The sequence below is a fragment of the Hyaena hyaena genome, unplaced genomic scaffold (assembly GCF_003009895.1).
Source record: "Hyaena hyaena isolate Hyena2069 unplaced genomic scaffold, ASM300989v1 scaffold_34, whole genome shotgun sequence".
Lineage (NCBI taxonomy): Eukaryota > Metazoa > Chordata > Mammalia > Carnivora > Hyaenidae > Hyaena > Hyaena hyaena.
Window position 1 is genome coordinate 4,209,126 of NW_024080665.1, and position 12,426 is coordinate 4,221,551.

Here is a 12,426-nt window from a genome sequence, read left to right on the forward strand (position 1 = left end):
AGAAGTCAACTGCATTTCTGAATATCAGCTATGTACTGTTAACATAAAATATTAAATATCTAGGAATAACTAACAAAATCTACAAAACCCCCATGCAGAAAACTATAAAACAGTATTAAAATAGGGATGTACCACATTTATAGACTGGAAAACCCAATACTATAAAATGGCAATCCCCAAATGTCATCAGAACTATAGAATTAATCCAATCCTAATCACAATCCTAACAGAAACTTTGTTTTGGGTCAGAATTTCACAAGCTGATTTCAAAATTCATAAAGAAATGAAAAGATCAAGAATCACCAAGATATTCTTAACGAAGAGCAAGGTGAGTGAACTTGTCCTACCAGACGTCAAAATTTATTACAATGCTATGCTAAGACAGCACGGTACTGGCAGAAAAATAGACAAATAGACAAATGGAATAGAACAGTAAGCCCTGAAATACCGATATACAGACACTTCACTTACCACAAAGGTGGTACTGCAAAACAATGGAGGAAGGACATTCTTTTCAATAAATGGTGTTAGGACATTTGGATTTCCGTATGCCTAATCAACATACACAAATCAACACTATGTGTGGAAAGCAAATAATAAAGCTTCTAGTAACAATGTAGCAAAATGTCTCAATAAGCTCAGGGTAGGTAAGCCCTTCTTACATCAGATAAGAAAAACCCAAAAATAAATTAAAAGATGGTCAAATTCAGCTACATTAAGAACTTCTTTTCTTTTCATCAAATGCAACAAACAGGGAGGGAAAGGTGGGAGGAACGAAAAAGGAAGAAGATACTTGAAACACATATAACCATTAAAGCCGTTAAAGAACTTGTACCTAGAATATAAAGAATCCATACAAAACAATAAGGAAAAAAAATAAATTAAAAAAATTTTAAAAAAATAAATAAAAAATTAAAAAAAATAAGGAAAAAGAAAAATAAGCAAGAGACATAAACAGACATTAACCAAAAAGATATCCAAATGGCCAATTAAACATATTATAGTTGCTCCACTTCATCAGAAATACAAGGAATGCAAATTAAGGCCACAATGATAAACCACACATATTCACAAGGACTGTCAAATGAATACGATCAACAATTCTAACTGTTGGCAAATATGTGGGATTGGAATTCTCACACAGTGCTAACAGGGGTATAAACTGGTACTGCCACTTTGAAAAAGTTGGCTCTGTAATTTCACTGCAGGGTATACAAAACACAGAAATGTAAGACCTGCATATCAGGAGATCTGTTCAAAAATGTTCATGGCACTCTTTCTTGTAATAGCTAAAAAGTGGAGACAGCCTAAATGTTCATCAGTAATGGAATGGATAAATAAATTAGGGTATATTCATACAAACAAATCTGCTGTGGTAAAAATGAATGAACTACAGCTACCATCAACAATAAGGATGAACACCATAGGTAGAATTCTGAGCAAAAGCCACACATAAAAGGATACATACTGTATTATCTAATCCACAAACTTTAAAAAGAAAAAAAGACAAAAATAAATTGTAATTAGGAGTGCAGGTTTAATGGTAAAAAAAATTTTTAAAAGGTAGTTAATACCCTGAAAGTCGGGACAGGGGTGGTCATCTTTTGGAAAAGATATAAATCATTAGGTGGGAGTTAAGGAGGCTTATGGAAGGCTGATAATAGCCCATTTCTTGACCTGGATGGTGGTTACACACTGTGTTCACACTGTGGTAGATCAATAGGCTGTTTGAGGTTTCTCTACATATTCTTCTTTATGTCTTACATTTCATAGCAAAATTTTTAAAATATAGTTACTTGGATTACTGAGGTAACAGTGGAAACATGATATATTTTGAAAGTAAAATCAACAAGATCTGGTGAGAAAGGGAGTATGGGGAGAGGAAAGGGTAAAGGATCTTTCTCGGGTTTCTGATTTAAGGGCCTATATTGACATTGGTAACATTTCCTGAGATAAGGTAGACTGGAGAATGAAGGGAGAGCCTCCGTTCAGTTTTAAACACAAGGAAGAGCCAATTCTTTGTGGACTTCAAATCACTGAAATATCACACAATCAAATAATTGTCTTTCAGAGACAACAGACTAGTCAAATACTAGTCAAAAATGATTTGTAGTGAGAGAGGGCAGGAGGAGTGCTATGTAGCCTTTCAACGGTCTGAAATGGAGTCACAGGCCTCCAAACACAAGAGAGCTACAGAGAAAACAGAAGTACTAAGCCTAGCAGATAAGAGGGAGGCAAGGGGGCAAGAATGAGACCAAAAAGAAGATGAGAACATCTGACCAGTGACATTCTTTATTCATCTGGATGCTTTACTTCTTTTACTTTCTGAAGTTATCCCCTGGTACCCTCAACGCCAAAGCTTAAAACGAACTGCCTCCAGGGAAGCCCTCTCCAATAACTGCTCTTCTCATCATTCAAACTCTCCTGGTTCAGGCTTTCATCAGCTTGCTACAGACTTACCAGTCTCCTAGTTGGTCACCTAACACCCATTCTGCCCTCATCCAATTCCTCCATCTTCCATCCTGTTCCCAGAGTGACATGTCTAAAACAATACCCACACAATAAAATACAAGGCCCTTCACTATTTCTAGTCTTCTCTCTTAAAGAGCTTTCAACCTAAAATCTATACCAGTCACTTGCATTCCTTCTAATATGACAGGCTATCACATTGCCATGCCTTTGCCCACAACTGCTCCTTCTTTCTAAAATGCCTTTCCTCCTGTTTTCCAACTGGCCCAAATCTGTTTTTTAAGACTCATCTCAAGCATCACTCCTACTCTATAATGCCTTTCTAGACCCCTGCTCCCAAGTAAAACTGATTATCCTCTTCTTTGAGGTCACATCATAAACTGTCCCAGATTTCATAGCACCTATGACACAGTGTTGTGTTTTTTTTTTTTTTAATGTTTTTTATTTTATTTATTTCTAGGAGAGAGAGAGAGACAGCGTGAGCAGGGGAGGGTCAGAGAGATAGAGGGAGTCACAGACTGAAACAGGCTCCAGGCTCTGAGCTGGCAGTCAGCACAGAGCCCGACGCGGGGCCCGAACCCATGAACGGCGAGATCATGACCTAAGCGAAAGTCGGACGCTTAACCGACTAAGCCACCCAGGCGCCCCGACACAGTGTTGTTATTATCCATTTGTGTTACCTACCCAACTAGACTCAGATTAGGTATCACATAATCATCTCTGTATCTCCAACATGAAGCACACAGCCTGGCACAGAGTTAGGGCATTTTGAGAAAATGAACAACTTTAGCCCTTACTACTTACTACATGTATTATTTGTTCTACCAACTACCAAATATACTACTGGCCACTAAAGGACAAGGAACATGTCTCACAGTTCTATATCTTCCACAGCATCGAGCACATTGTATAAGTAAAGAACCTCTCATGTGAAAGAAGTCTAAACACTACTATCCGACCACAGAAAAATTTGGAGGACAGAAGCAGAGGCCCAAGTAGTTTATCTACTAAAATATAAAAGACTACATTTCTGGATAACAGAAGAAAGTATTTAAAAAAAAAAAAAAAAAAAAAACCACTATGGTCATCTATCTACAACTGGATGAACTTGGCATCTCTCCTCCATTTCCTCTGGGGCAAAATCTGCTAGACTAACTCCAGCAGCACGGCCTGGTTAAAGGGCCTGGGGTATGACCTCAGAATATCTGAATTCAATTTTTCTTTCAGATATGACAATGATATGATTATGTCTTTTAAAAATGTCTTTATTGTTGGGGCATCTGGGTAGCTCAGTAGGTTAAGCATCCAACTCTTGGTTTAGGCTCAAGTCATGATCTCAGTTTTTTGGGTATGAGCCCTGCATCAGGCTCTGTGCCGGCAGCATGGAGCTTGCTTCTCTCTCTCTCCCTCTTGTTCTCTGCCTCTCCTCCACTCACACTGTCTCTGTCTCTCTCACATAAATAAATAAACCTAAAAAAAGTCTTTATTGTTTAGAGATATAAATTGAAATTTATAAACTAAATGGTATGATGCCAGGGAAAATATGGTAGAGAGGTAAGAGTGGAGGAAGTGGGGTAGGGGGCATGAGAATAAAACAAGTTTGGCCACAAAATGGTAACTGTTTAAGCTGGGTAATAGGTACATGGGAATTAAACTGCTCTCTTTACTAATATACATATTTGAAATGTTTCATGACAAAAGGTTAAAAAAAAAACCAACCCAGATTCAAACCCAGATCCTCCAATTTACCTAGCTGGGTCCCCTTGGATACTAACTGCTCCAAACTTACTTCCTTATCTGGATTACAGATATAACAATGGTGATGTCATCAAGACTAAATAAAATATTACATGTTAAAAGAGGTGTCTAAACTCCAACACACTATACGAATGTTCATTGTTCTTAGAAGTATTATTACAGATGGTTAGTGGTAAAAAAGTTATATTATCATATAATAGATAGTAAATATTGCTAAGAAAATACATTACTAAGCGTCTGAAATCTGGAGAAGAGAAACACAGATTAAATTCATGTAAAACATGAGGGAAGCATTTATTTACACCCCACAGTGTTCTAGGGACTTTGCAGGCACTGGGACAGAGATAAACAGACTTGTAGTCTCTGGACTTAGAAGCTTAAAGTCTGAAGGAGAAAGACATATATAATGAACAGTAGTAATACTAAGAGCTAATAAATGTGCTAAGAGGCCTGTCCAGTACCCAGAAAAATGCTGGCTATATAATAACCACTGTTAACTGAGTAAAAAGTCTTACAAAGCATACACTCATTCATTCAACAAATACTAATTTACCACCCCACTATCAACTTAAATCAACTATCCAGTTAAAAAAACAAAAACCCCTGTTCAAGATGAGCTTCCATTCTGGTGTGAGGAACAAAATAAATAAGAAAATTATATGGATTATATAGCTGGCAAGTGCTATGGAAAAAACAAAATCAAGGAAGAGGGCTAGGAGGTTCTGGGGTAGAAGAGGCAGTTTCAATTTTAAATACAGGGATTAAAAAAGGCCTTAATGAAAAAAGTGACACTTGAGCTAACACCTGAACAAAGTGTGGGAAGCAGACATATGAACATCTGAGGGAAGTGTTCTAGGAAGAAGGAAATGTACGTGAAAGACTCTGAGGAAAGAATGTGTTTGGCAGAGAAAGTGGCAGACCAGGTCACTGGGCAGCGGAAGAGACATAGGGGTGCTAGGCTGATGGAACAGCAAGTGAAAAAAAGGTGTTTGGACAACTGCAAACATTTCTGACTAAGCTAGAACATTATAGGAGTAAAGGAAAAGACCCTTCATGTCATACATAAAAGACTTAAGTAATCATAGTTTATAGAAAGAAGAAAGGCTGAAGGGAAAAAGGAGGTTGGGCAAGTGAACATCTGAAGACATTACATGTATTTCACAGATGAAATATGAAATACAAATCATCTATAATGTATTCTTAAAAATTTCAAAAATATGCTTAATCTAAATCTAACTAAGCCTATACTGTATATCTAACTTTCAGTTCCTAGTAAATAAAAGGGATAGAGAACAAGTAAACTAATTCAGAAAACAAGACATTTTATAAATAACTGACTGAGTTTATCAGATCAGCATCACCAAAATAATAAATTTGTTCTAGATTTAAAAAGATCTAGATAAAAAAGATCACTATTCACCATATGTGAATAGTGTTGGCATTTTGATTTTCGGCTCAACTGACTGAGCCACCCAGGTGCCCCCACGTCCAACTCTTGATTTCAGCTCAGGTCACGATTTCAAAGTCAGATTGAGCCCCACATTGGTCTCCAAGCTGAGCATGGAGGCTGCTTAGGATTTTCTCTCTCCTTCCCTCTGCCCCTCCCCCAAGCCGGAGCATGCATGCATGCATGGACATGCGTACGCATGCAAACACACACACACACTCTCTCTCCTCAAAATAAATATATTTTTTAAGTCCCTTACTGAATACTTTAGGGAAAAATATCATGATATTTTAAAAAAACTTCAGGAAAACAAAGGGAACGAATTTGGCAACATATTAGTTAACTATTAAATCCCAGAGATGGGTATTTGGCAGTTCATTATAGTATTGTCTCTACTTTTCTATAGGCTTAATAATTTTCATAATAAATAAAGTTTAGAACTCTGATTCATCTGTGATTCAAATACTTGGAAATCATTTCTTCCCTTGTAATTCAGATCTTACTTACAAAAACTGAAAAATAAATACATCTTGTGAATTTGATGTCAGGATTTGGATCTTTTTTATCTCTGCATCTATAGTGCCTGGCACACAGAAGGCATTACTGAATGAACACTTTCTTACTTATTTTGCTATACGAACCCATTCTTTACACGTGATACAATTCTCACACATATTCTCATCAGATCCTCAAGACCATCTTACCTTATAATAATGTTCCAAGAGAATCCTGACTACTCCCTCCACACTTTCTGCTTCAACAGGCTTCCTGGCAAACTGGAGCAGGTACTGCAAAGCATCTGCTGGGGAGGTAGCTTTACACAGATCTATGTGGAGTGCTGCAGATTTACTTGGCTTGGTCAGTCGGAGTTTCTTGGTTGCAATTTCCTCCTGCTGTTGCTGCAAGGGAGTAGGAAAGGTAAGACATGAAAACAGAGTCTGTAAATTTAACTTTGCCTCATTCCCTTATACCAAGTAATATATTTAGCTAATAGACCTAACTTTAGGAAAAAGCAGTGTTATGAACACAAAAAAGTGCACTAGATTGGAGACACGGTTAAGAGTCCCCATTTTGCTTTTCACTAGCTCTGACCACTTGGGGCTAGTCATTTCATTTCTCCGAGTCTCAGTTTCTTGCTCTGTGAGGTAAGTCCACTAACATTTTGTTCTGCCTGTCTCTTAGGACTGTTGTAGCTTTAGGGTTAAAAGGACACACAAAGGATCTGCTCCATTCTTTATTTAAAAAGAAATCTCTGGGGCGCCTGGGTGGCTTAGTCGGTTAAGCGTCCGACTTCCGCTTAGGTCATGATCTCACGGTTCATGGGTTTGAGCCCCACATCGGGCTCTGTGCTGACTGCCAGCTCAGAGCCTGGAGCCTGTTTCAGAGTCTGTGACTCCCTCTCTCTCTGACCCTCCCCTGCTCACGCTGTCTCTCTCTCTCTCTCCTAGAAATAAATAAAAATATTAAAAAAAAAAAAAAGAAAGAAAGAAAGAAATCTCAGTTCTCTAAACATACAGACAATGCCCAGGCACCCAGCTTCCCTCCTAAGAAAACTGAACTGATGGGAAATGCCTGCAGCTTACACTGACTAAAACGTCTTCCCCTTACTCCAGATGACTACCCAAACCATTCTGCCTTTATTCAAAGGATGGCTAGTGTAAAAAAATTTAAAAATACCTTGCAAACTGTAGCCACTTAACAAACTTTTTCATTACTGAATAATTATTCAGCCTTAGGGGTTGTGCCTGAGTTCCAATTCCGCTGCTGCTCTAAGTAAGTTATAACTCTTACCTTTATGATTTGCAAAATGAGAATGACACTACTACCAGTCTTTCTCAACTAGGGATCATCCTCTCAACCACAGGACACACAAAATAATTTGAGTAACTATTTTCTCAATTCTCCCAAGGATGGTGCATAACTAGAAGCTTTCTAGATGCATTTGTTACATATAATGGGTGCCGTAAAGTTCATCCAAAAGGGAACCTGTCACTCCAGGGCTTACATCAGGCCCTGGCAGGTAGGTATAGAAAGCATGATAACATAAGGCAAATGCTGTATCAATAATTTTCCTTAACACCTAATGCATCATTTTGATATCTTGAGCAATCACCTCTTTATAAATGTACATTCCCGCAGAGAAAAGATTAGGATTATTCTAGTCAGGAACACAGTATGGCATGATAAAGAGACCAAGGGTTTTGAAGCAGAGGAATTTGGGTTCAGTAACCACTTGCTAGTGAGGGAGGCCTGTCCTTCTATAAAAAGGAATACAGTACCTATATTGTACAGATATTTGAGAAGTCTCTGTCTTTAATTGTATAAATACATAATAGCACAAAATACATACCAGCATACCAGTTCTCTCTCCCTCCTTATCTTTATAGCAGAGGGAAAGACAGAAGCCCTAAGACCTCATTTCATCACTGTATGGTAATGATTAATGCAGAATGAAGTGAAGAAATGAGCTTTTTTCCTAAAATCCTTACTCATTCCTATCCTATTCTACACAAACTCAGCCTTCAGTGTTATCTAGGCTCCAATCAGTTCAAAAGCTGAGAGAGATTTCTTTCCCTAGAGAGTAGGTAAGGGGGAAGACAAACCAGTATCTGCTAACAGTCAACCATCAATAACATTTTGGCAAGCCAGGACCTATAGTCTATCCAGGAGTGATAAAGTTAGACCTGATCTGGAGGCACAGGTGATAAATACATGACACATTTGAAGCCTGAGGGCACAACATCCTGACTTTGTGACTTTCAACATCCTGGCCTTAAGGCTCCCAACACCCTGGAGCTGACCGAGCCACAAGTACAGAACTTACAGCTCTCCTCTTCAACCTCTGGCCCAGAGTAACCTATATCTTCATTATAAACCGTAATAGTTCTGGGGCGCCTGGGTGGCTTAGTCGGTTAAGCGTCTGACTTTCGCTTAGGTCATGATCTCGCGGTTCGTGGGTTCGAGCCCCGCGTCGGGCTCTGTGCTGACTGCCAGCTCAGAGCCTGGAGCCTGTTTCAGTCTGTGACTCCCTCTCTCTCTGACCCTCCCCTGCTCACGCTGTCTCTCTCTCTCTCCTAGAAATAAATAAAAAAACATTAAAAAAATAAAATAAAAAAAATAAATAAACCGTAATAGTTCCAGCAAGAGCAGAACCAAAAACTCCCCCTCCCACCCAGTAGGAGGAGTCCCTTAGATGACTAGAGACAAAACTCAGTTGGAGACAGCCCTGGCTATGATCTATAACCTATGCAAACACAAAAAGACAGCCCTAGCTCCAGAGCAGTAACTACCTCTGGGCCTGCCCACTCTGCCATCTTGAAAGTGTACTGTCCTTAATTAAGCTGCTTTGTGCTTGCTACATTCTGACCGTCTTTATTCGAGTTTGGATCATCACATAAATCTTTCTATGGGGAATCCAAGAAGTGAGACCTCCATTCACACAACATACGATGTAGCCTCTATCACTCATAAGAGGGGACACAGATGAAGCAGGCATTATCTCTGTCCTTAAGTAGCCCACACTGGTAGGGAAATATGTACACTGTGTAAAATTAATAAAGGGGAAACTCATTAAAATTGAGGAGGGAGGACACGAGGGGAGGCTAGAAGGAACAGTACTACTCAAGAGTCAACTAGGGAAAGAACTGCCCATTATAGAGGCCAAAAGAAGAATCAACAGGAAAGAATCATCAATTATAGGCTCCAACAGGGAAAGATGTACATGGCCTCTCCTACAAGAAATCAACCACTCTTGCAACTCAGCCAATGAGAAACTCTCATCACCTTAGACTTTCCCTTCAAAACAGCCTCTCCTGGAAGTACCTGGGTGGCTCAGTCATTTGAGCATAGGACTTTGGCTCAGGTCATGATCTCATGGTTCCTAGGTTCGAGCCCTGCATCAGGCTCACTGCTGTCACTGGAGAGCCCGTAGAGAGTCCCTCTCTCTATCTCTCTCTTGCTCAAAAATAAATAAACACTAAAAAAAAAAAAATCCTCTCCTGACTTCTTTCTCCATAAAATAAGGGTCCTCTCCTCAGTTTGCTGGACTTGCCTACAGTTCTGCCTTAGCTTGTATGTGCCAAATTGCAGCTGTTATTCCCCAAAAACTACATTTTGCTGGTAAAATAACTATTTTTAAGGTCAACAACTAATAATTATAGTAGCACTGAGGAATAAGTACAAATAGATGAATACAGAATGCTTGCTACAGAAGCAGGGGAGGAAGAGACAAAACTCTTGCTGAGATTTTAGTTGAGTCTTGAATCCAAAATGTGAGAGCAAAAATAAAAGGAAAAATGACATGCATTCCATTTAAAGGAGACAACAGGTACAAGAGTCTGGAGAAGTGTAAACACATGACATGTTTGGAGGAAGGGTGAGTAGTCTTGAGAAGTGGAAACAATAGAATAGGAAGAAATGAAATCACACTGGGTAACAATGTGAATGAACTTAATGCCACTGAACTGTATACTTAAAAATGTTTAAAATGGTAAAAAAAATGTATTTTATTACAATTATAAAATCGTACACACACACAAAGTACACAAGTGGGCAAGGGAAGCAGACCCAGAAAATTCCAGAAAGCAAACCACAGAAGGAGCTCTGTGAAATAAGAAAAACTTTCCTGAGGAGGCCCCTGGCTGGCTCAGTCCATGTAGCATGAGATTCTTGATCTCAGGGTGGTGAGTTCGAGCCCCACATCGAGCAGAGAGTACTCAAAAATAAAAAAATAAAAAAACCTTTCCTGAATCTTGACTCATTCTAAAAGTTCAAGAAAACTATTTCACATAAAATGGAGCAACAAAAAGTGTCAATGTTAAATCTCAGTTATTTTGAGAAAAAAAAATAAGGAATAGACTAACTTCCCTACAGTGGGAATATGCTAAAAAGATGTGATAAGTGAAATAAGTGAAAAGAGGAAGAAAATTTTGATTTTTCAATGGAATCATCTCTCTGTAGTATAATCACAGATATGTCTTCCTGTCTCTCCCACTAGTCTGTGAGCTCCTAAAGGACAAGGACCCTAACCTTTACTGGACTTCTTAGCTCAACACTTTTCACTACACCTGATACACAGTAACCACTCATTTACTCAATAACCTGTTGTTGAAGGAATTAATTAAATGTTTAAGGACAGTTTCCTGCTGGATGGTCTGTCTTGCTACCTAGAAGGCTAAAGATCTAGGGGTACTCTACAGATTTAAGGATGCTTTTGATCTACCAGCATCCATTGAGAGTTTGTCAGAAATGCAGATTCTCGCCTCACCCCACCCCCACCCCACTGAGTATAGTCTAGACTTTAACAAGATCACCCGGTGATCTGCATAAAAAGTCTGAGAAGCAGCACACTAGAGACACCCTGGGATTAACCTCCACGTTAGCAGCACTTATGAGGAGACAAATGGAGAATCCTGCTTTGACAGGGGCTCGGCTCACCTGTCCTCAACTCCAAAGGAATAAAGTACTCTGCCCTACTTCCGAGGTAAGCTGTTCCACCAATGGAGAGTTCTGCCCCTATGCAGCCTGTGACCCTCACGTGCTTTGGCTGGGTCTTGAGATTTCTACAGGCTCCTCTTTCAATCCTTTAGAGTTTTGCACACAACCAACTTGTCCCGGGGCGCTTTTTTTGAAATAGAGTTGAGAGAGGCTCTACCAGTTATTAGCTCTGAATCCCCTTATCCCTCCAGAAGTCCACATCTGTAAAACGAAGATGCTAATGTAATGTAACCCGAATAAACTGAAATAACGGATAAGACATCTTCGTATAGTGTAAAGTGCTATTTGTTCTCGGCAATAATTCTATTTTTTTAGTAGTCTCAGACTGCACATAATAAAAATGACCACAGCAGCTGCAAACGAACACGCCCACTTAGGTGTAGTTTCAGAGAGCCTATATATAAGTACTTGGCACTCAACCCAGGTTTGCGGCGCCTGTTTTGCCAAAGTGTCTGGAACGTGCATAACCTTCCCCGCCCGGGACTGGTCGCGGGACCTTTCCTTCCGTAAATTACCTGAACCACCTTAGTGAATTCCTCGTACACTCGCTTCTTTAGGTGCGCCGCCATGATTGCCCACGGACCCTCTCAGCTTCCGTACTCGACAAGGGGGGGGGGGGGGGAATGGAGGAACCCGGAAAATTTGTCTAGGCCTCAGGAACTCGCCACAGTCCCACAAGGCAGTGGGGCTCTGGGAAAGAGAGGCCTCTTCCTGCCGCTCGACTGCCCTGCTGCGGCGCAGCCGGGTTTGTCCGCCTGCGCCTTCCGGCCCGCGGGAAAGAAAATGAAGGCGCAGTGTGAGGGGGCGGTGCCTCTGGTGGGAGGAGACTGGACTGGAAGGGTGGAGGAGCCAATAGGAGCCTTTGGGGGCCGGCAGGTGGTCTCAAAGTGGTCAGAAGACTGGCGCTGAGCAGAGCCAAGGGAGGGTGGAAGTAAACAGGGCACTGGGCAGAGGCAGGATGATCCTGAGCTAGAGGCAAAACGTGGGGCTGCGTGAGGACTTTTACTTGAGTGATTAGGGAAAGAGGTCCATTGGGCATTCCCATCGCCCTTTGCCGTTCATGTTTGCTGCTTGTAGCTTTATTGAGCTCTCCTTTTGGTTTATCTGTGTGCCACCCCTCTCCTGGCAGGGGATTTTTTCTTGCTCTCATTCCGGTTGTTTGAAATGTACCCTTCTTTTAAGGAATCAAACGTTCCTCTGAGAGCTTCGGAGAGAGTGGAAAGAAACCTGAGGTGAGGGTGCCTGCGTGGCTCAGT

The 12,426-nt window shown here is 40.4% G+C and overlaps 1 protein-coding gene across 2 annotated transcripts in view; it reads right to left on the reverse strand.

Moving 5' to 3' along the window:
- The window catches only part of INTS4 (integrator complex subunit 4), a 120,257-nt gene extending 108,491 nt beyond the window's left edge, over positions 1-11,766 (reverse strand). Inside the window, exons 1-2 of one of the 2 annotated variants that reach the window (XM_039228713.1) lie at positions 11,686-11,766; positions 6,379-6,573 (exon numbers count right to left, since the gene is read on the reverse strand). In XM_039228713.1, coding sequence (XP_039084644.1) covers positions 6,379-6,573; positions 11,686-11,739 — 249 coding nt within the window. In that variant the 5' untranslated portion in view covers positions 11,740-11,766. The remainder of the gene's footprint in view (positions 1-6,378; positions 6,574-11,685) is intronic. The other variant, XM_039228714.1, reaches the window with a different exon arrangement.
- Positions 11,767-12,426: the final 660 nt, after the last annotated feature.